The 23,787-nt window shown below is 34.7% G+C and overlaps 1 protein-coding gene across 2 annotated transcripts in view; it reads left to right on the forward strand.

Moving 5' to 3' along the window:
* The first annotated feature begins 200 nt into the window (after nucleotides 1–200).
* The window catches only part of LOC113065155 (ligand-dependent corepressor-like), a 38,298-nt gene continuing 14,711 nt past the window's right edge, over nucleotides 201–23,787 (forward strand). Inside the window, exons 1-6 of one of the 2 annotated variants that reach the window (XM_026236378.1) lie at nucleotides 201–347; nucleotides 15,627–15,692; nucleotides 17,582–17,661; nucleotides 18,179–18,305; nucleotides 19,445–19,753; nucleotides 21,144–21,240. In XM_026236378.1, coding sequence (XP_026092163.1) covers nucleotides 251–347; nucleotides 15,627–15,692; nucleotides 17,582–17,661; nucleotides 18,179–18,305; nucleotides 19,445–19,753; nucleotides 21,144–21,240 — 776 coding nt within the window. In that variant the 5' untranslated portion in view covers nucleotides 201–250. The remainder of the gene's footprint in view (nucleotides 348–15,626; nucleotides 15,693–17,581; nucleotides 17,662–18,178; nucleotides 18,306–19,444; nucleotides 19,754–21,143; nucleotides 21,241–23,787) is intronic. The other variant, XM_026236379.1, reaches the window with a different exon arrangement.

A 23,787-nucleotide genomic window follows, 5' to 3' on the forward strand; every position in this document is an offset into this window, starting at 1 on the left:
CAGTTCTCAAGCCCACCCCAGACCTTACTCATTCAGAGCGAAATGCGCTATAAAGCTTTACTCATAGGCTGAATAAGATTTGGATATGGGAGGGACATGTCAGTGCTGCAGCACTGAAGACCCCCTTCAGCGCTACCTTCAAAGAGAGAGAGAGAGAGAGAGAGAGAGAGAGAGAGGAAGGGAGCTGATGACGTCGTCGCCGGGAAGCTCCCGGTAGAAGGCGCGTGCCCGCGGGAGGGGCCGCTAGAAAATGGCGAGTCTGTGCAGAAGGCAGCAATGTACGATCGAGAGGCGCGGCTTTCGGCAGGAGCTTGACTCGTGGAGGCATAAACTCATTCACTGTGTAGGTAAGCTCGTTTAACCTAACATGCAGAACTGTGTATTTGGGCATCGCGTGCTGATTGAATGTGTTTAATTGGTGTGGGGACCTGCGAAAATCTATTGCCTGTAGTGCATTTATTTATTTTTTTTCTCGCAAAGATTTTTTTCCTTATAGCCGCTCACCACCCGCTGGACCTTATCCAAAAAAAAAAAAAAAAAAAAAAAATCGCAGATATGAGTTTAGTTGCGCGGACGTTAAATATCTGATTAATACTGGAGCTATATTTTTGTTTTTTTATTAGAATGTTTAACAGTTGGTGTTCTGGCCCAACGTCATTTCTTTTTAGTTATTATTTTTTTAGAGAAATTTTAGGCGATGTTTATTTATTGTAAGCAGGGCGTGTTACGTGTACAGAGGGAATTGTGCACTGGCCAATCACCGGCGTCCGTTTTGCCAGTGTGCGCGCTCCCTGCTTTATTGTAGGCTACTGTATTATTTGGGGGGGAGGGCTGTGCGCGTCCCCGCCCCACCGCGCGCGTGCCCTCCCTTCCCTCAAATGATCGGCGCTGGGGGAGCGCGCATTGCTGCAATGGGGAAATGTCAGAAAATAATTTTGTATTTTAGGGGAAGGTGGGGGTTGACAAAGAAAATGACACTGCGCATATTGCTTAGTTGTTATCGCGGCCTTGTCAAGGCCACATTCGTCTTTCACTAAACATTTTAACGTAACGCATTGATCTTAAGTCAGGAGATTTTTATGCGCTGATATTTGAGTCAGTTTTGATTTTTTTTTCGTCAATCGATTGCTCGCTTTGAAGCAGAAAGGCAGTCCATGAACGAGATGTTCCAGTGTAGCCAAAATGTCTAGCAGATATCAACAATATTTGGTTTTAAGAAGCCAAGAGTCACGTTTCTTGTTTGCTATTTACTCATTTTTGGTTCTCATTTCCAAAAATATGACAGAAACTGTTGTTTTCCCGCCCCTCCCCCGTTAAATCTAACGTTTCATTAGCTTTGTTTAATCCCTTTAAATCGCCGTATCTGATGTTATTGGGAGATTATCTGTCGAGTCTTAACCGCCAGGTTTCCTAGTTTTCAACCCTAGATTTGTGTTAATCTCCCTTTTAATGTCAGAAAGAAAACCCGTGGCTTTTGGCATCTGTTAACTGCAGCTTTTGAGTAAATGTTGGTCACTCTTTCTATCAACCACAGCATTGGTACTGTAGATATAACGATGAATGGTGAGCGTCTAATGCTGCCTTAATATCAGATATTGAATATAATAATAAATGGGACACTAAAGATGGGAAAGCTTTTTTGGGAGGGTGAATTCATTGCTATTCTGTGAAGAAAAGGGAAAGATATTTGACTGGGAGCTTTTAACAAGGTCCCCCATGGCGATAATATTGGTGAAATTGAAACATTGTGAGTTTTTAGGCCTGCGAAAGTCATAGAGGTTATTAAATTAATTGCTACCCGATGTAGGCTAGTTAACTGAATAAAGATATTTCCTTGAGAGTACAGTCCCTATAAAATAGTTATGAAATCCAAATCACGAATGACTCGAATGCCATGCAGAAATGTGTGGAACTCTGCTTTAAATATAATTGCTGTGTTGAAGGCTTAAAGATTTGTTTCTAAGGATGCCTAGAATGTAGACTGAATAATTTGGGTTTAGACAATGGAAAGTCTCCAGTGAATTGGAAATGAGAGCTTAGCGTTGGATGTAAAAAGCAACCAAAGTCTTTAAACCTCCCATCGCCTTTCTGAAATCTAGAATTATGTCAAAGTTGATTCACACCTACATGAGAAGAATTTCCGTCCTCGCTCTGCTGATAACGCTTTAGGGAGCATCATAAATCATTCCCACAAACTTTTTTCAAGGGTCAAAGTTCAAAATTCTAAACTCTGTTGTTGTTAACGAACTCTCCTTGAAAGCCAGCAAAGAAGATTTTTTCCCCAGTCAGTTTGAAGCTGAATTTGGTCTGTCAATGATATCAGATTTTTGTCATTGGTAATAATTATAATGTAGCTCTAAAGATAAACTAATAATATTTGATAAAGAGCACCAACCAATTTGTCACCAAATTCATCGACACTTTTCTGTTCGAGGTAGTGAACAGCTTGGTCATTTATTTTCATTCACTAGAAGTAACCGTCTAGTATATTTCAATTCAATTATTTCCGTTTATTTGTGGCTCAAGGTTTGGTGAAAAGATTGTTGAATGAGTTGCGTTGGGTTGTTGATGTATTAGTCTTTAATCTTAGTTTAACTCTTGAAGTTGTCTTTTTATCTAGCCTTGAAGCCTCTAAATACATCAAATGTAGTTTGATCATGTGTGTGTGGAGCTTTCAGTTGGTTAAATAAATAACTCTGGTGAGATGCCGCTGTTTTAATCAAACACATTTATTCGTCTGCTATTTATTTTATACTGGCCGCAAACAGCTTATACATTACATGGATGTGCCAAAACTCATCCTAACCTTGGCTTTCTTGGCTTTTCAGACTCTTTCTGTGTGAATTTGTCACCACACGTTTGGTGTCATGCACGAGAGCGTCACAAATTCAAACAAAACTGAAGGTCAAAGCTGCTTGCTGTGAGAAGCATTACCATCAGGAAAAATGTCACTTTTTATTTTTATCTCTAGTCATCATCTACCTCCCCCTCGCTCTCTTCGAACGCTCCCCTATGCATTCGCCTTTCCTCTCGTTTCATCAAAGATCAGCAACAATCTTATGGCCAATTATGTTTCTTTCAATATCTCGCTCAAATATAGGGTTGGTTTAGATATTCCTTTGATATTTGAAAGTCTCCAGTTGGGTTACCGTCTAGTGCTTATACAAGTTCTTGTAGTTCTGTTCAAAAAAATATTATTGGTTTCTAAGCATGCATTTTAGTTTTGGTGGGTTGGGAATCTTTTTGGCGCATATTGAGAGTGCCTTTACCTTTAATTTTTCTAGCTAGACCATAAACCTCTTCTGGCAGCTCTTGAACATCCACCCCCAAGTGAAGAGGTCGTTAAAGAAGCGTCTGGAGCTATTTGACGACAGTTTCCAGCGGATTTAATTGGCATGTAGGCTGCGAGAAGCTGCATTGATTCGAGTTGCATTCTTTTTGACCATCGCTGAAAATCAACAGCATTTTAAATTGGTAAAAAAAAATCTGAATTATGTATGGCTCTTTGTCTTGTTGAGAAGCTGCATGTAGTTACAGTATAGGAGGAAAATACTGCATATAATATTTGATTAAATTATTTAGTAGTTAATGAAATAAATGTTAAAAAGCCTGGGTTTGGTAATGTATCATACATTTTACTTAATATTTTATATAAAATATTGAACGATCCACTGAAACATACAAAAACCATTAGGAAGCATTGCACTTAAAAAAAAAAAATGTTTAAATGGCCAAGTGAAAATTGTTTTGTTTGCACGTTTGGAAAAAAAGCGTGCATTTTTGTTTGTATCTAAAGCTTTGATTCTTCTTGATTTTAGCATTTATCTAAAGTTTACAGCTTGGGTTTCCACCACTTTTATACTGAAGCGCTGAAGCTGTCAGGGCTTCGTTAAACCATGTAAGTGACTATCAGGGAAGTAGCATTATACTCCCACAGAGATAATACTTTTGGTTTTTCGCTGGATTGTTCTCAGCAGTTCAGATCTTAAATGTGTCAGGCTGTCACAAGTATTTTGACATCTGGGAAGTCTGTCTCCATTATTTTCTGCTTTTAAACCCCAGGGACTCTCATTCTGTCAAAGGACATAGATTAAATCCGTATTCATCCCAATTCTGACTTTTTCGACTGATGCTAATCCTAATAATGGTTGTTTGTTAGATGTTGTTCGCCACTAAATTTGCAAATGGAAATGAATAATAATTGTATAATAAGGCTTTATTTTCAAGAACATTGAATTTTGGCCACATTTTTTCTGTCAGGTTAAGTTTTCTCCTTAAATTCCTAAAAGATTCCAGGTACGTGAGACCTTTGATTCTATTAAGATAGACATTCCTTAACAGGCTCTTGCACAAGAACTTTGGGAGTGTTTCTTTTTGATTAACAGTAACCGTTTAAGACAAGATAAGCTAAATTTTCACTCTTCCTCTTTCTTTGCTGTACTTCACATTTTCCTAAACCAATCCCTGCAAATCCAAAATCATCCATATGGTTTGCCATTTTTTTGTCTGCCTGCTAGCGTCATGTGACACTCTTTGGTTGTTTTCCATTAAAGCCCCTGAACACTTGCTGTGTTCAGAATGGGTTTAGATTATGCTCAAAGTTGAATGCCCTGAAAAGCTGCCTATGGGGGTTGAAGGATTTTTTTTTTTTTTGTATTTTTGCTGCCTAATGTTTTCAGGGAACTGCTGGAAAGCTGATGCAAATACTGATGATGCAGTTTTAGCATCATTTAGCAAAGTAGTTTTAATCTTGGGATTAAACACTTAAAATGTGTAGAAAAACATCAAATATTGTAGACAAATGCATGTTCAAGTGTAGCATACTTTCAGCAGGTTATCTTTTTGCTATTATTAGATTTTACATTTTACAAATGTACCAATTTTTTGTAAAAAGTGGTAATCTCCAACTGTTACATTGAAGAGCAATTTCTATTTTATTTAACCCCCCAAAAAATAGTTTTGTTGGTATGAATGGATAGTTAATTTAGATGTTATCGTTTTTTCAGTATATTTTCATGTCTTTTATGGTTCATGATGTTTAGCTATATTGGGGTGCCTTGCCAGTGGTCGACTAGTCCAACAAACTTGTTGATTAGTGAGGTTGACAAATTATTTTTTTTATTTTTTTAGAAACAATGCTTAAATTTGCAACTGAATTCATTCTCCAACGACTCAGTCCTACATCCATGTGGATCCCACGTGTGAATGATTTCTTTTGTTTCTCGGTGGTAAAGAGCAGGAATGCATGTGTAAATCACATGATTTGAACAGCCCAAGCCTGCTGAAATCTCATATCAATTACACGCCCCCCTCCCAACTACAGATAATTTTATTCTCTGGTGATCTGAAGACTATTGTCTTAAGTGTCTTTCTGCTATTAAATGAGGATTAACTCGGAGTCACGATGTAAGACTGCATTAGCTGCCAATAATTACAAAAGTAAAATAAACTACATATTATTATTTGGAAAATGGTGAATTATTATGAAGTTATTTCTGTTAATGCATCAGGCTTAGTATAAAAGTCATTTAGTGGAAATGCAAAATAACTGTTATCTCTTCAGCCAAGTTATTACGTTTTGTCTGTTTTTCAACCTAGTCCTAACTAGATTAAATCTCATTAAAAACCAGCCTAGAGTTATATTTAAGCAGATATAGAAAGTACATAAAATTATTTGCTGAAGTTTTAGCAGATGCTGTTTGCATTTAAACCTCGGGAAACAACTTCTCATAAATTATGCGAGAAACACAAAACAATAGACTTGGATATATACGCCGAAATAGGTTATTTTAATTTCTGGCTAAATCTCAGCTGTCCGAATAAGACTTTTTGAACATTTGTGTAAAAAGGCAGATTTTGTGTTTGTGTGTGAGTTGATTTGCTGATTTCTGCATTGTCTTAACTAATCTATGGAATGTTTTTGATTTGGATGTTTGATTTTTCAGGGATGGATCTGGCGGATTCAATAGACAGATTGTTTGGTGGGAAAGAGCATTTTTGAATGGAGTATCATATCACCTGCATTGTATGTCAACTAGAGAGATGAAGTTTTCCTTTCACTCATGTATTGTTGAATTATGAGAGTGGCATTCAATGGATAACATTCTCTGATGTCTTTATGAAAGGTGTAGCTCAACCCCCCCAAAAAAGGGAAAATTTCATAATTATACGCTCTATTTTTGAAAGTCAGGAGTTATTTAACAGAATGTCCAAGCTGCTATTATACATAAAATGTAAATATTCTCTTTTCACTTTCATATTATGGAAAAGAGCAGCTTGGACATTCTCCTGAATTTCTTTGTTTCACAGAAGAAAGAAAGTTGGGAACAACATTATATTTGACTTCTTAAGGTACACAGTTTTCGAAATCCAAAAAAATTGCAACGCACAGAAACCTTGCAACTTGAGTCTGATGCGTATTGATTGATCTGTTGCAGGAAGAAAGAAAGGAAATATTGGGTCCATCCAATCCTGAGATGTAGAGAGGACAGATATTTCCCCCTCAATAGCAGTGGGATAATTCTAGGTGATTCAAAGTTTACTTCAGGATGTCAGTGGCTCAGTTTGATATTTTTGCTAGCGATACTAGCGTCACATATGAAAAAGAAGACCACTAATTTATGTGAACTCAGTGTTCAAGGATCTATATACAGTGTTTTTTGTGCTGCGAGACGATGTGGATTAACTTCACATAATATCTGGATTTCGGAGTTAGCTTGTACAGTGGCTCTGAACTGTCAAAACACCTCTCAACATGCTTGCAACAGTTGCGAAAAATAAAAAAAATCAATTGCAATCCGATTTTTTTTATGACGGACTTCGGAGGCAGTGTAAACGTGATTGACATGTGAGGTCATTTTTTTTTTTTTTTTGCGGACATATATTTTATGTTGGCAAATATTTATTTTAAACAGTATGTATTGCTCTATTGCTCCTTGAAAATGATTAAATATGATTATTTAAATAATTTTTGGGGAAAACTCTGTGGCACAATCAACCCTAGTTGTATTTTACTTGCTGCATTAAGCATTTTTTATATATACTTGGCATTTACTGCACTGTATATACTATATGTTACTGTATTGTAAAGACAGAAAATGGAAAGATAGACAGACAGATTAAAAAGATATAATTGATCCAAGGTTCGGGTGAAAAACAAATACAAAGTGGTGCATAGATACGCAAGATGAAGGCCAAGCCTTTTTTGTAGAGTGCTTTCATTCTCAGATTGACCTTAGGCTATAAAAAATGATTTTCTCAAAAACAGATATATTTTTAATCATGCTACAGATGTTCTGTGGGTTTACTTGGAGATCATAACATCAGCTTGACATGTTCCAGTCCTGAAAATAAACCGTTTGTTGTGACTAACTAGCTATCACAGAGTGGCTCGCAAACATGAAGTATTGTGGAATACCGACTGAAGAGTACATCTTTTGAAAGCACAGTCAACCAAGTATTGCAAAAAAAATGGTTCCTTTATTCTTTATCACATTTGTTTTTGTTTTTTTTGGGACACTTAACCCTATAAATAACCTGCTTTGCAGCGAACTTAAATCCAGACGTCTACTTTAACCTAATGCTGCACATTTGGTACTAAATGGCCAAGTAAACATTGCTTTTGACACTAATCACCACCATCAAAAGCTTAAAATTGACTTTCTTTGGCCAGTAGTTCCTCTTTATGACGACTGGTGCATGTACGGGATCTACATTCCCTGCAGTTGGAGTTTGGTGACCTAAAAGGTCCTGTCATGGAAGGCCGATGTCCTGATGGGTTAAATGTGATCGGCCGTGCCCTCATAGCACAGCTAAGGGTTTACGGTTTTCCCGCACTCTAATTTAAACTCAATCTAGGTCAAGAGGAGCCCGAATGACATTGTTTAACCTCCTCAACAACAAAAAAAAAAGAACACTTGCAATGTTCTCGCTGGAGTTGAACAAGGGAAAATAAAATGGTTGATGCAGGAAGCAGTTGATTGTGTTTTCTATTTGTTTTTCTCTGTATTTTGCTCACTAGCCTCGTACCTTGTTGCTAGAACATTCATGCAATTGTTTCCAGGTTTTTATGTTGATGGAAAAGCAAAGTCTTTCAGGTAATAGGACAAAATTATCTGGAAGATGTTATATTCATCTTGTTAACCTTCTCAAATATATACGTTAATTAACACAATATGTATTTACTAAATTGAGCCGAAGATAAGGTACAGCAATGAGCGTGTTATTTTTGGATCAGTTGGACCCAAGCAATGTGTATTATTATGGGCGAAAAATGATAATGATAATTATCAAGATATAATCATCCTTGATAAAAACGATTGTGATAAAGATAAAAGGTTTATTCACCAAAAGTGGCCAGAAACAGCACAACTCATTTGAACGGTATTTTGACAGTATCTTGTGTGATTGTATAGCATTTGTGTATTTATACTAAATCTATTTAGACTACTGTCTTTTCTGCAGATACCTAGAAACCATATAGTTAAATATTTACCATTGAGGTGTTGTACGCTGTGGTTAACATGATCTAACTGTGAGCTACTCTGGAAGAACAATGGTTAATTTGAATAAAACTCAGTCAGAATGATTACATTTACCATCTAAAAATGAGGTTGTTACGATTTTTACAGATGTTTTTGATAATGCACATAAAGCTATTTCCACTGTCAGCTCAAGCTACTGTTAAATGTGCATTTCTAACAGACAAAAATGTAATATTAATACTGTAGCCTGCAGTCAGGCAACACAAACCTGTTTCGTGATTTGAAGCAGTATCACTCATTAGAACATACATAAACTGAGAAGTGTTTATCATGTTCTGACCATAAAGAGTAGTTTAAAACCACAATTAATGGTCTGATTTCTACAACTTTCACTCAGGAAACTTTATTGTGATAATTTTTTCAGCCATATCGTTCAGTCCTATTTGACCATTTTGAGACTCTTGTCTGTTAAGTGTGCCAGCTGGTTGATTCCAATGGATAGTTTGGATATTTAGCTGATTTTGAGCTGGGATGTGCAATTATTCAAAATAGAGTAGTTAGTAGGGGTTCCTGGGTGACTAGTTGACTTGGGAGGGCCTGAATGATTAGTCCAGTTTCAGGCTGAATTGATCGTGATGTGTTCTAGTTTTTGTCTTCAAAAGAGCGAAAATCTCAGCGCTCTAATTAAAGCAGCAATTAAAATATCAAATATATATTATATTTGTAGTTAAGAAAAGTTTAAAATCGATTAGCCAAACTCACTAAACTACATTAGATGTGTGTACATTTCATATGCAATCATTTAACTGTATATGTATTTAAAAAAAGATCTGTATTACACTGGCCATCTGCCACTCTAATCTCTGAATATCTACATAAAAAAAAAACTCATCAGTCATTTTCTATTCTTGAAAAACTGTGGATAAAAGTATAAAACCATTTTAGCGGTAATTTTACCCTTTAACCTTTTGCGTTTGCTCTAATGCATCCGCTGTAGATGGTTATGACCATAGGGTTATAAATACCTTCCTAACTTCACCCTAACCACATAATTAGTCATTCATCTGCAAAGAAAGCCGATGAAATGGATGATGGGGGTCACTTTCTTGATTGGATTTTTTCCCCCTTTTATACTGCATGTCCTTTAGAAATCAAAAGCCAGACGAGCTGAGGTTTTATAAAGCAACTTTTCAATTGCACACCAAACATGTTATATATATATATTTAGTCCGTGAAATGACTGGCAGGCAGCAGGAGACAAAAAGGTATGGAGGAAAGGCTAATTAGGAGAAGTATAGCGATCTCGCCCAGTGAGGTTAGGAAGCACACGTCTGAGAAAAGCTGGTCTGTCGCTACAAATTTCCCTTTTTTGTTCTCTCTTTAATAATAAAATATGTGCACTTTGCGACCTCATAATTAGCTTTTTCTAGAGTCCTTCAAATTAATTAGTTTGATGTCTGTGTATGAAATACGCAGATAGAGGGCATTTAATCGCAGATGTAATCAAAATGGCAGTAGCGTATGCTTATTTATATCTCACACAGGTGGTGTGCCACTCTTTTGTTTACGCTTCTGCCATAATAGAATACATTTTTAGTAGTTAGAGGCCTTGAATCCAAAAAATTTAATGTAGGCTTTTACTTGAAGACTATTGGCGCTTTTCCACTGTGGAAAACGGCTCGGTTTGAGTTTCAGTGCAGTTTAGTATCTCTTTAGAGAAGGCGGGATTATTCACGTCATTATAGTTGTGCCGCCTCTACTGCCACGACTCCTACTTGATCGTACGTAGGAACGTCTGTACTTATTTCCGCAACAGACAACAAAACTTTTTTTTTTGTTAAAAAAAGGTGTGCTCGTTCGAAACCGATTTATTCGATCCTTCTCTGGCTATGCTTAAATTTAGCAATTGTTTTGTGTTTATGTCGCAAGTTCATTGACGCATGTGGTGACGATTCCTCCAGCCAATCAGTGATCAGCAGAGTTTGCACGTCATGATTTGGTTCGGTTTACTTGGAACTTCAATCAAGGTACCAGGTACCGTACTTAGTGAGAAAAACAACAACAAGTAAACCGTACCAAGCCGTACCGTGCAGTAGAAAAGCATTATATCATGCTCATGTGGACGTTGTTGGTTCAAATCCAGCTTGCAACATTTCGCATTTGAAAACTCTCTTCCCTTCATGTCTTTTCACCTTTACATGGTATACATTTATGCTATTTGTGCTTTTAAAAAATGTTTTCTTTTCTATCTGATAAAAAACTCTGTGAGAAGGTCAAACATAAAAAAAAGTTGTATTTGTATGTTTTGAATTCATTGTTTGTGTTGAGCCAAAAATTCTTCTCTTTATTTCTGCTACTATGTGTTTTCTTTTAGTTTCCTTTTTTAGAAAAGCATTTGACAAGGTCAGCTGTGCATGGGCTATGCTTTTGTGTCCGTGTTCACAGTTTATTTGGAATTGAAGTAAATTGAATCTGGCAGAACGTGTGAATTGAAGCGTAGGAAACCTATAAAGCACTTTCAGGAAGAGGTCACTGAATAGAGAACTTCAGTCTATAGATATCACATTGTCACCAAGCCCGGTCACATGTGATATCTGCTCTATTCATTCAGCATTCGTTTGTATAGTATGTGTACGCCGTATCTCCCAGGTGACTTAGACAAGAGAAGAAATGCTTCCTAGACAGCTATACGTCTTTAAGAATTCATCTACTTTCTCAAGGGTGAATCTTTACGCCTGCAGTAAAAGCAGTCAAATCTTCTACGGGATCTCTATTACCTTAATATCTGTTCAACTCCAACAATAACAATATGAGCGCCTTAAATACGGAATACAACACATATGCTTTTGAATACATTGCTAGCTGCTTTTTTGAGACGCAAAGTGTCACTGCATCAAGAGTTGAAGATAATGATTTGTGAAATTAAATTTCGCCAGTAACATTTTTTTAAATAGATGTTGAATGAATAACTTTTAACTAAACTACTTAACTACTTTTTACTTTAATTTACAGTGTAAATTCAGAAAGCATCACTTATTTGATTAAATAAAGGAACTTTTATACATTGTTATACCAGTTTGAGCTCATTAAACCAAACATAAAATCAAAGACATCACTAACTTGCTGAAAAAAAAATAGTTGTATGTGTTTTATTCATATTTACATTATAGACAGCATGGTAGTAATCATGATTTTATAATTCATAATAATATGAATTTACTAAATTATTCTGAGCTCAACTTTTAATTTCTTGAGCTTGTTTAAACAAAGCCCAACAGTAAAAAACATATTTTTGTGTGTTTGTATTATGGACATGAATAATATCTCAAATCCTTAAGCTATTTGTTAAGTGTTAAATTTGTAGAGCATTGCTTATCAAGCGCAAGGTTGTGGGTTCGATTCCCCGGGAACACATGATAGGTAAAAATTGATAGCCTGAATTCACTGTAAGTCGCTTTGGATAAAATCATCTGCTAAATGCATACATTTATTTTGTTATTTTATTTTATTTTATTTGAGCTTTTTGAGGAGAAGTGTGTTATTACTTGTCTAAATGATGAAACTTAGGGAGTACTTATATAGTGTAAGTCTCTGACTCACATTTTATGTTTAACATTATTTTCTAGGACAAATTGTAGATATCATCCTTATACATCTGTTCATAATTCTAATTGTCAGCATTTCCAGCATGCATTTCACCTTATATTATTTAGATATGTGTCTTGTTTAATGTTTTGAAAGGAATATTAAACATTTGAGACCTCTCAAAATGAATTCATATATTATTCTAGCTACGTTTCTTTCTGAGTTAATATTGGAGCACATTCAAATCTTATTTCATTTATTTTCATATACAAGGAACAATAGAATTCTTTATCATTTAAGTGGCCTTCAGTTGGATAATTATATAATTGGATAATTAATTAGACGTTCTGCTTTTGGCACATGGCACACTGAATAAATCATTGGCCCCAACAGAATCGTTGAATTGCACAGCGTGACTCCTGCGTGCCGCCACACTGAATTTCAGCCGACGGCTTCCTGTTGGATGATTATCAGGAAAATGTTGCTGCTTTTTTTTTCTTTGAAATTTAAAGAATAGCCGTCAGGGTCACAATGGCAGGTTCTTCACAGATTATGATTGCTTGCTCAGAGACTGAGGCTTTTTTTGTGGGTTAACTCCTTAACCAAACAAAGAGAAATGACCCAGTTTCTTTTGCCCCTCCCCAATTTGAATATGCTTGGAGTGAAATTGGATAAATGCATTTGAAATGTGGAGAAACTACTCTTTAAACACAACAATGGACTGAAAAATTAGGGTGGGGACATTTTTTGGAGTTTTTTTTTTTTTTTTTTGGTGTCTTTTGAATTGCCTAGAGCCGGATAAAGGGCGATCTACTCTTACCATCACAGAGGTTGCCACAGTGACTGTGTGTGTGTGTTGAAGTAGGTGTGTTTTAGACACTTATATTCATTGTATTAGTCAATTTGATCATTGGTTTGTTCTTAAACTCAAAATTAAGTTGTCTTGTCTTAGTTGCCTTTGGCCAGGCTGTTTTGTAGTGTCTGTCTCATGGATTGGCTCTACCAGATAGAGATGGTTGTAGTTGACACAGATTTCCCCTGAAGAACAACCCCAACCCCCTTTCTGTCTCCCATGTATGAAGAATTGGGGGTAGGGAGTTGCCTTAATTTAGGGTTAAGATAAACCATGGGTAGAAAGCATGCACTGTCTCCAATATGCTGATTTTAATGACTTAACCTGAAGGTATTGTCCTCCCCGGAGAGAGAAAGCTCTTTTTTTCCCTTAGTCTTTATGTAAGATGATATTGATCTCTTGGGTGGTGCTTAGTTCCTTAAAATGTTACAGAAGTCGTTTGGAAGACATTGACAATAGCTTAAGGAAAGTGTATATTTGAAAACCTAAATTAGCAACCAATTTGATTGTTTAACATAAATAAAAAAAAAAAAAAATTCTTAGCAACATTCACAAAGCCAAAATCTTAATGAATTTTTGTAATAATAATTCAGAAGCAGTTAATATCCAAGTCCATTTTAAAGGGGCCAAATGGCAAGTGGTGTGCCTCAGGGTTCAGTACTCGATCCAATGTGTGAAAGTCTATAAACTGACATGTAGTCACCACAGCTAAAAAAAATTATTCTAATGGCAAATTTCATCCTTTGCATAGAGACATTGTTATGTCTTTTTTGCAGTATGTTTATTTTCATATTTGATTTAACAACATGGAACATGGACTTGACAAGAACATAGCTTGAGGATACTGTTTAAAAACCCTGGTATAGTTTATGGATTGAAGCGTTTCAAGTTAATTGTATTTAGGCTAATTTCTGCATTAGAAGTAAAAGCATGATTGTTTGTACAGTAACTGTGTCTTCTAAAATCTGTCCACAATATAGATTAAATGTATGCAGTTTGTTAGGTTAGATTTAATTACATTTTACATTGAACAGTTAGCTTATGTGGGAAGCTTGTTTGGAAATAGTGTCCTTCAACCATCTGCAGAACTCAGACTATATCGATCTTATCTACTGGTTAGATGCATTGGTGCTTGTTGCCCAGTGAAAGTAAATTATTCATACATCCACTACACTATATATAGATAATTAATGGTCACCAGGAAGTTCAAACAAAAAGCTGCTAGCGTGACTCCCTGGTGTTGAATTGATTGGCTTGTTTCTGTATGTTCACGCACATTTCAACTGGACCTTTCCTCACCCTGATTGTAAAATTTTTGTGCATGTATGCAATGCATTCTTTATGTGGTCTTGGTGATTTAAGGTTGTGTAGTGTAGTGAATGAATGTTAGTTTTGTTGTGTTGAATGAGTCGCTCTTTTGTGGCGATATCCCACACAGTTCTCCTCCAACAGGCCTCATGCACTAGTGCTTTTCATATTTAACTACACGTCATATGAACAAGCACTGAATTGAATACAATTCAAGCATTTAATACAAACTCAGTATCCCTAAAAATTCAAGTCGATTTAATGAGGGTTTTATGAGTTTTTGGAAGAGCATGATTTCGTGTTTTTTTTTTTTTATTTTTTTTTTTTATTGTTAGTGTTAGTGTTTCTGAAATGTATTTGCAAAAACAATTCTAACGTAAATGGTATGCTTTAACACAAATATCTTTTCATTCTGTGTACAGTACTCAATCATTGTGTACCGATGCAATTATCCACTAGACATTGAAAACCGCTGCAGTTTCAGCAGTAATGCTGTGCATTTAATGGACTGGAATGTTAGAACACTTTGAAGTGCTCATTTTTGTTTTCAAAGCCTCCTTTGTAGCCAGCAACAATTTGGAATGCATGCTTTATAAGCAAACTGCAGCGGGAACAGCTGATGAATAGTGAATCGCACTAACTAAGCCTGGTGGTTTGTATTTCTGTCAGAAAGAACGCCGTATCCTGAAGGACAAAAACTTGTAATCATGTTCTTCTTAATCATTGCGACAGGACGTCATTGAACAAGCTGTAAGGATATGCCTTAAACAATTCGAGAAAATGCCACTATGATCCTTTCAAGTTTAAGTGTGTAGTTTAGAATAGAGAATGCACAAAAATGTTATTCCGTTCACATTAATTATTTTTATTATAATGACTGCTATTATAAATCTTTTTTTTTTTTCACTTTTGATTTTTGTTTTGCCTTTTTTCTTGATCGTTTTTGTCGTTGTTGATTTAATTAGGAGATTGCTATGTGTTGTGCATTAGCTACTAGCATGGTATAACTCTCAAAAATATTGCGTCTTTAAATTTGTTCCCTTTTTAAAGCACCAAAACTACTGGCGTTCACATCTTGACATTCCGATGTCTGCATTGCATTTGATTCGTTTCCAAGAATCCTTACTATAAAACATTTACACAGAGTAGGCTAATACTTGTCTTTTTGTTTCCTATTTTAGCAGATTCTTCAGGGTGTATTCATGCAACTATGCTCTTGAGCTGGTATTTGCAGTTAATTAAACTGAGTGGCAGTATTAAATCGGAAAAGCATTGATTTAGTTCATAAAATTGAAAGCAGTTTGTGCACGTGCGGGGGTGGACGTGGGTGGACATGTGATTTCGACTTATAGACCTTCCACAGAGCTAATAAGAACATACCTTTGTTTTCTTCACAGGGTTTGAAAGCATTTTGGAGGGGCTGTTTGGACCAGGACTCATAAAAGATCTTACCCTCTTTCAAGGTCAGTGTTACATTGGATACGATGAAGGTGAAGATTATACTGATGGTTAGTTTTAGATAAGAAGAATGCTGTTGTTGGAGTAAATTTTTAATTTAAGTCTAAATGATATCATATTTGAATCTGATTTTTTTTAACCTTTCTTGTATGCTATTATTTTATCCTTTTCCCAGACTTTATATTTTAAATTATGAAAATCCATTAAAAAAATCATTTACTACATACATTTAAAACTATATTTTAAATTAAAGTAATTTCCAAATGAACATGCAATTTTAGCAAACTAATAAGTTTGAAAAAATAACTAATTATAAAAAATTTACAAACTAAGTTAAAAAGTTGACAGTATTTAAATTTTAAAACTGTCATTTTACTCTAATAATGCTTTAATATGTAATTTAAGATATTGTGGAGTTAGTAAGTAAATCCTGTGTCAAATAAAAATATGGATAATTCACAGTGGAGACTCCTAAGAGGAGCAGCCAAAAGTGAGACGTGTGGGGTGCGTCTCAGTTAGCTTCCTAGCTAGTGAATTGGTATAGTGTGTACATGAATCTGGGCACTGGTAAGGACCCTCGCCTACTACACATTGGACAGTTACATGACTACTTACAATTTTGTAATCACCAGAGGTATTAATCAAGAACAGGCAGACATAGTTTTAAATGTTTTTGAACACACTGTTCTGTAACATATTTTTTTTAACAGCTGAATATTAATTATAGATGTTAACTAGATGTGTTTGCTACCTGTCTAGCTATGTGTTTTTGCTTTTCAAATTTTCTATCATGTGTTATTGTGTTGGCACAGCCATTTTATGTTTCACGATTCAGAAATGTGATGTTATTCATTTTATGGGTGCGCAGTGAGCATCTACAATTCTCCCTGTTTTTGCAGTGCGTTATAGGTTTTTTCAGGGAGCAAACCTTTAAATAAAGTAATTTGAGTATGAAATATTATATATATATTTTGTAAACTCAAATAAAATTGCTCATTTGAAAAACATCCATTTTTTTTTCTGGGAGTACCACAGGGCTCTATTCTAAGCCCTTGAGTAATTTTGTGAATTCGCAATATGATGCATCAATCTAATTAGCATATCAACCAGAAAATGTTTAAATTGTCTGTTTCTGAAGTTGTAGACAATGAACTGTGACCCATTCATGAGCTTAAATCATCAAAACTAAATTTAAACATGAATTCTAAACATGGTTTACAATTATAAAAGTGGTTTGCTCTTTTTGCAGAACTTGAAGAGCAAATTAAAGCTTCACACAGTAAACATAATTATGTTGGAGAAAAAGGTCATTTTTTTTCCGAAGTTTTGACTTATGTTGGTAATTATAAAGAGAAATACTTACTTTTGCAAAAACAGTAACCTAAAATTCACACAGCCACAAATTACATGGCCTTCTAGATGGAAGTGTTAATGCACTTTAAATGTTGCTCAAGTTAATAATTTATACACAGATCAGTACAGGTTAGTTCTGGTTATTCATTTTCTTTGATAACACGACAACATCTAGTTGCTTCTAACAGATGTTACAATGTTAATTTTTATAGTCATAACGAATATGCCCCTATGAGACATCTTTTCACCTGGCATAGTTAAAAATGGAAGATTGTCTCATCTCATTTTGCAGTCAAATATATATATATATATATATATATATATATATATATATATATATATATATAACATTGTATGTGGCACAAACTATTATTTGGGATGCTACTGAAAACTGTCAGTGTAGGAAGAACACAGAATATAAATATGTTAAAATGCATTATTATTTATAATTGTGTGTTGTGATATGTGGATAAAATAAAAGTGTATTTAGTTGTGTTTGTAAAAGAACAGCACTGTTAAAATTCTTCTCTTCTTCTTGCAGATTGTGAGCCAGAGGGTGTGTCAGATTGGTCGTTTAATGAAAACTGTCTCTTTTGCTGCTTGAGACGTGAAAAAGTGAAGGTAATTAATCTTCCTACCTATATGTTTCCACAAACAATGCATTAGCAATTTTACATATCACATTGAGTCATTTAATGTTTTCAACCACGCAGCACTTTAAAGATGTTTGTTGTAGTAGGGTCTTTGGTGTTGAAAGAAAAAAAAATGCTCATTAGCACTTTTAATGTTTACCATTCAAATGACAGGTAATTATTATTCTAACTTAAGTTTTTGTTAAGCTATTACTTGACAACACATCTCCAGACGTGACCAATGACTGTGAAAGAACAATAAATCAGCTTTACTCTTTCTTTGAAACTGAACAGCTTTTGTATTCACAAATTTGCAGACATTTTCACAGGCTAACAACATAATGGTAAACTGGTACATTTTACAGGATCCCCCCACCACCAATGAAATTCATGTACAATTCATAATGATGTATGATTATCAAATGTACGTGCAATTTCAAATATGTTAATGTTTTATTTATTTAATTATTTTTTGTCTCCTATTTTATTGGATTTTTTCTCTCTAGGAAAATTTTGTTGGTTTGAACAACCAAGTGTTATCAGAAGCGGACAGCTTCAAGCAAGAGCAGTCCAACATTAACAAACTTGAGAGGCAAGCAGAGGATTTCCTCAATGTTGTCTTCTATAGAAAGGGTAAGCCTTGCATTATGTTGTACATTACAAGGGCTGAAACCAAAGTAGTTGACTTTCTATGTAATAATCCTATGTATTTTTCTAATTTTTTTTAATAAACGAAGGCAATTACATTGGTGAATTAAATTGTTTTTTTAATAGATTTGTAAGATAAAATTCAAATAGTTATGACATGGTAAAAAATCACTTTTGAAATAACTATTAATTTCTAAAAAAATATTTTTTTACAATTTCATATACACACATGAATTATGCACACAGTATATGTATATGGATTTCCAAGAAAAGTGCTTTGATGTTCAGATGTTTTCAGTCTTCTGGTTCTCCGTTTATATTTGTATATTTGATGTTTTTTACTCTAAACGAATATAAGGAAGCAGTCTTTCCTTTTTGGAAGTCTGTTGACTTTACTGCCCTGTAGGAAATGTTTTCAAAGGCTTGTCTGCCAAATCCAGCGCCTTTGATTTTAACAATGGCACTAGCCATGTGTTTTGTGAAACTACTAGTTAAATGATGCATTTATAAGATGTAAAATTCTTAAAAGAGGAAATTTGACTTGAGGTACTTTTAGTCAAATATTAACTTTTATTCAACCCTGGCTGTTCAATAACAATATTGCAAAATACAAGATATATATTTTTTTCAAATGTGTGTGAAGCAGGATTGTTACTTGAAATAAAATAAATGTAAAAATTTTAAAACAAACGTATTTCAGCTAGTTGCCGAAGGAAAAAAAATACTTATTTTCATTCAGTGTAACTTGATAAACTAAAAAAAAAAAAAAAACTAAAACTAAAATAATAAAAAATGGAATTAAAAAACAACAAATGTAATAAAATAATATATATCTAAAATTGAAATTACTAAAACATATTAAAAAACACAACAATAAAATTACTAAAACTTACTCAGATTTAAATGTAAAATATATATAAAAATCAAATTTTAACTATAATAATATCTAAATTATACAAAAATAGTATAAGCAGTAAATATCATTGGAGTGATCAAAATATTTAGAGGGTTGATTTTTTTATATTTTGTAGCTAAAATCTATTCGGTGTATCTTCAAAAAACAAGTAGTATATATACGCTATAACACAATCATTGGCTCATTCCTTCATATATATTTCCTTCAGCAGACCTCCCGAGATTTACAGACCCCCACATTCCTCTAGTGGCTCGTGAAATCATGCAGCGAATGATCCGACAGTTCGCTGCCGAATATACCTCAAAAACCAGCTCAACTCAGGACGTACCCCAACCCCAGTCCCAGCCCAACGGCACCAAGGACCAAAGCCTGCCGAAAGCGCCCTCGCTGGAGCCGGACGCCTCCACACCCGCTGCCTCCGCACAGAATCCCGTCCTCAGCAAGCTTCTCATGGCAGACCAGGACTCCCCACTGGACCTCACCATCAAGAAACCAGAGACTGAACCCAGAGAACAAGGTGATGAACCGTTCTGCTCATATTTAATATGTTCTATTTTACTTTATGCAAAAAATACTTTCTTTTGAAAAATGTCGAAAAATCCTTAACACAGAATTATATTTCAGAAAAAGCAAAAAACTAACTACTAAAAAAATGTTAATCAAAATTCCTGATGAAGGTCATGTATCCGAAACGTCGTCAATAAAAAAATATTTTGATATTTCTTGCATAGTGTGCAGGATTTGTTTTTTCCTCTATATAATAAAAAATAAAAAAGGCAGTTTTTTCTACTACATAAAAGAAATCAGTTGACATATTTATTTGATCTGTATTCACAGAAACATCAAAAAATAATAATAAAAAACAATAAACCTAAATATTTTTTTTGGTTCTAAAAAATATAGCATGTACATTTTGAAGAGGGGAAATCTGTAAAAATTGAGGCAGATTAATTGTTGAATAAGTGGACGAACAGATATGTTCAATTATACAGTTCTGAGACACTAAAATGAATGAAACAAGGTTTGATTTATATTAATATTTGCCTGAAAATGACCTATTCAAGCTTGTTTGTGTATTTGGTAAGAATGCACTGATACCGATACTGATAATGTGCTTTTGTACTCGTACTCATTAAAATGCACAGATACCAAAAGCCATTACCACACAATGTGTAAACAGTGATTTGTCCAGACAAAGAAACGCAACAACAGACCAACAGAGATCAGAATGAAGGTATTAGAGATTAAGGATTTATATGAAGTACATGTAATCAATATAAATGTCAAACATTCAATATTCACGCCTGTATAGCTGATGTGCGCCAGCTGATAAGCATAGCATGCGGACTGAATTTTCTTTAGATTGAAGATGAAATATGAAGGGAGAAATAAAATGAACAGTGCAAATAACAAAAGCTTGTACAATAAATTTTAATGGGCATAATTAAGTGTGAAAATAAATAAATAATGGGAAACACCTATTTGTTAAATTAACTAAGTCAAATAACATTATTCATATTCTTTTGGTTTCTGTATTCATTATTTAAAAAAATTGCACATGGCATGAAAATACAGGTATCGGTACTCGCTATCAACAAGTACCAAAAATAAAAATAACAGTAACGGCCTCGTTCTGAAAAAAGTGGTATTGGTGCACCCCTATCATTTAGTTTAAATTCATATACTAAAATAACTAAAATGAAATAATAAAAAAGAAAAAAAATAACTATAAAGACTTTTATAGTATTGCATTTAAAATGTAAAATATAAAATAAAAACAAATTCAATCTCAATAGTGAACTGAAAATAAGATAATATATCTATATTAAATTATGTCTGTAACTTTTGTATTGACAGTGTTTAGAAGATCTGATGGCCTGATATTTTATTTTGGAAATGTTTTTCAGATGGAGTCCTTGACCTCTCAACTAAGAAAAACCACAGTCATGGTAGTGTCTCACTGAAAAGCTCTCAAGGTTTCTCAATCATGCCCACAGTTAAGGGGTAAGAAGTCTTTTTTTCCTTTGTTAAAATATTACAGCTTTCCGTTTAGGTCTAATCATCCCACATCAAACACTTTGTGGCATTGTAACCGTCGCAGACATGATTGTTTTACACGTCTGTAACAGTGAATAAGAAGCCTTGATGAGACTTTTGTCCAATCACAGATGCTTATTTTGTGTTTCACTATCGTTTGTGGTAGCTCACAAAATGAGCACTGCAGAAGCATCACATGATACGCAAAAATATGCTTTATTTTCTTTTCTGTACTAAGACACTTTAAAGTAAGTAAACTAAGGTACAGACTATCTTTTTCCTCTGGAGAGGCACATTTATTTTACTTAAACTTTTTTTGTTTTCTGAAAGATACAAAATGGTAATGTGAATGATCATCTATGAAACTTTATACAACTTACACATTTAAAAAAACAAAAACAAATGGTAGGTGTTAAAAATTGTAAAATGTTAAGTCAAAACCTCAGGTGGGTCAAACTAAATATTACATGAGCTGTTTTATTCTGCATTTTATCTGTTCATTTTTATGTTGTTTGCATTGTGAAACACGGTTTTTGCTCAATTTTGCCAAAAAAAAAAAGAAATATTGCCTATAAAGCCATATACTGATTGGCATCTCCGAGGAGCATGCAGTGTTTAGTTTCTGAATAATTCCTAATTTTCAACTAATTGTGTGAGCCAATGATTCATTGATTGAGGCCCATAGATAAAGAGAGCTGTTTACTTCAAGGGATACTCCACCCCAAAATGAAAATTGTGTCATTATTCACTTATGGAACCTACACTGTCAAGGTCGTGTATTTACATTGGACCTTGACAGTGTATTTTATTTGGCAGCCAATGGGATGGTCACAAGCCGGTTTTCATCCCAAATATCTTCAATTGTGTTACAAAGATAAAGTTTTTAAGAGTTTGGAACGAAATGGGGAGGGGGGGGGTAAGTGATTAATAACAAAAAGTATAATTCCTGAATGAATCAGCCGTTTGAATGAATTGAATGAGTAAATTACTTATCACTCATTATTAAATAAAGACATTTACTGCAATCTGCTGCCAGTTTTAGTTTCTTAAGTAAGTAGAGTATAATTTATAAAAAAAACCTTAATTAAAAACTTTAATTATGTCATTTACTCACCCTCATGTTGATTCAAACCTGTACGACTTTCTTTTGCCCAACATAAAAGGTGGTGTTTTTAAAATTGCTGGAACCAAAGCTTGTTCGTTTACCAGTGACTTTCATTGCAAAAAAAAAAAGTTTCTCAAAGTATCTTCCTTTATGTTGCATACTTTATGTTAGGCCGTTGTAGCCTAAACATTTATGTGTAATAACTTTTATGTTGAATCAAATAAAATATTTATTTATAAAGCTACTCTTTTTAATGTCTACTTGATACTTCCTCATTTAACACAATAATAGCTTTAAATTATATTTTGTGGGTAATTTCACAGCCAAATTAAATTTGAAATTAATTTGCAAATTTATTGACAAATTTAATTAATTAAAAAAAACAATTATTGACTGACAGCCCTAGTAATTTTGTTGCCTAGCAATAAACATGATACATGTTAAATATATGTCATTTTAATTGGCTACATTTATTAATGAAAAAGGCTAGAATTAGTAGCAGGTTAGCTAATTTATAATAAATTAATCTGTCACTGAATATTTGGTCCCAAACTAGCTAACCTTATTCTTCAGCGACAGAATAACAATCTAAATGGCTTACCTGTTACCCATTCAAAAAGTTTATCAACTGGAAAGTTGATGAACTGATTTACAATTTTTCTTCTTGCAATAATTTGGTAATGGTTAAATGATTGGGGTTGATGTATTCTGTCAACACTGCACTTTGAGAAAAATTGAGGAGAAACTATGCGTTACTTGTCACCATGTGGTAACTGGGGGAAGTGTTAATGGGGTTGACTGTGAAAATTTGGAAACAAAAAAATGTCTTGGTTAAGTATGGTGAATTCATTCCCTGAAGGAGGGAACAGAGATGCCACGTCGGTGACCGATGCAAAATGGGATATCGCTTCGATAGACCAATCTACTTTGAGTGTAAACTAAATGAGCCAATGCACATTGGCATGTAATTATTGCATCCAGCTGCCGCTGATCACAGCGTGACTGTAAGAAGGCAGCAGGTGCAATGCATACCAGCTTTTCACTGAGGAGCTGAGCTGGAGACCTGGCAGCTCAGCGGCGGTACAGCAACCATGGCGACGGGACGTAGGGGGTCCCATATGTAACCGAGACGTTCCCTTTCAGTTGGTCACTCTCGACGCCACGTCGGTGACTGACGCAAAATGGGATCTACCAAAGTGCCATGGGTGCTGCCCCTTCCAGTGCCCTGTGCGAGCCGCCTGCGCCCCTATTAGGTGTAGGCCAGAGCTTGGAACAAGTAGTTCCACTCACCATTGTTTAAGCACTACCTCACTGGGTGAGATTGGATAACACTGGGAAAACGTACCCGTTCCGCTTGGGACAGGGACGCTGCAGAAGCACCATCCTTCCCGAAGCAAATATACATATAG

The sequence above is a fragment of the Carassius auratus genome, chromosome 47 (genome assembly GCF_003368295.1).
Source record: "Carassius auratus strain Wakin chromosome 47, ASM336829v1, whole genome shotgun sequence".
Classification (NCBI taxonomy): domain Eukaryota; kingdom Metazoa; phylum Chordata; class Actinopteri; order Cypriniformes; family Cyprinidae; genus Carassius; species Carassius auratus.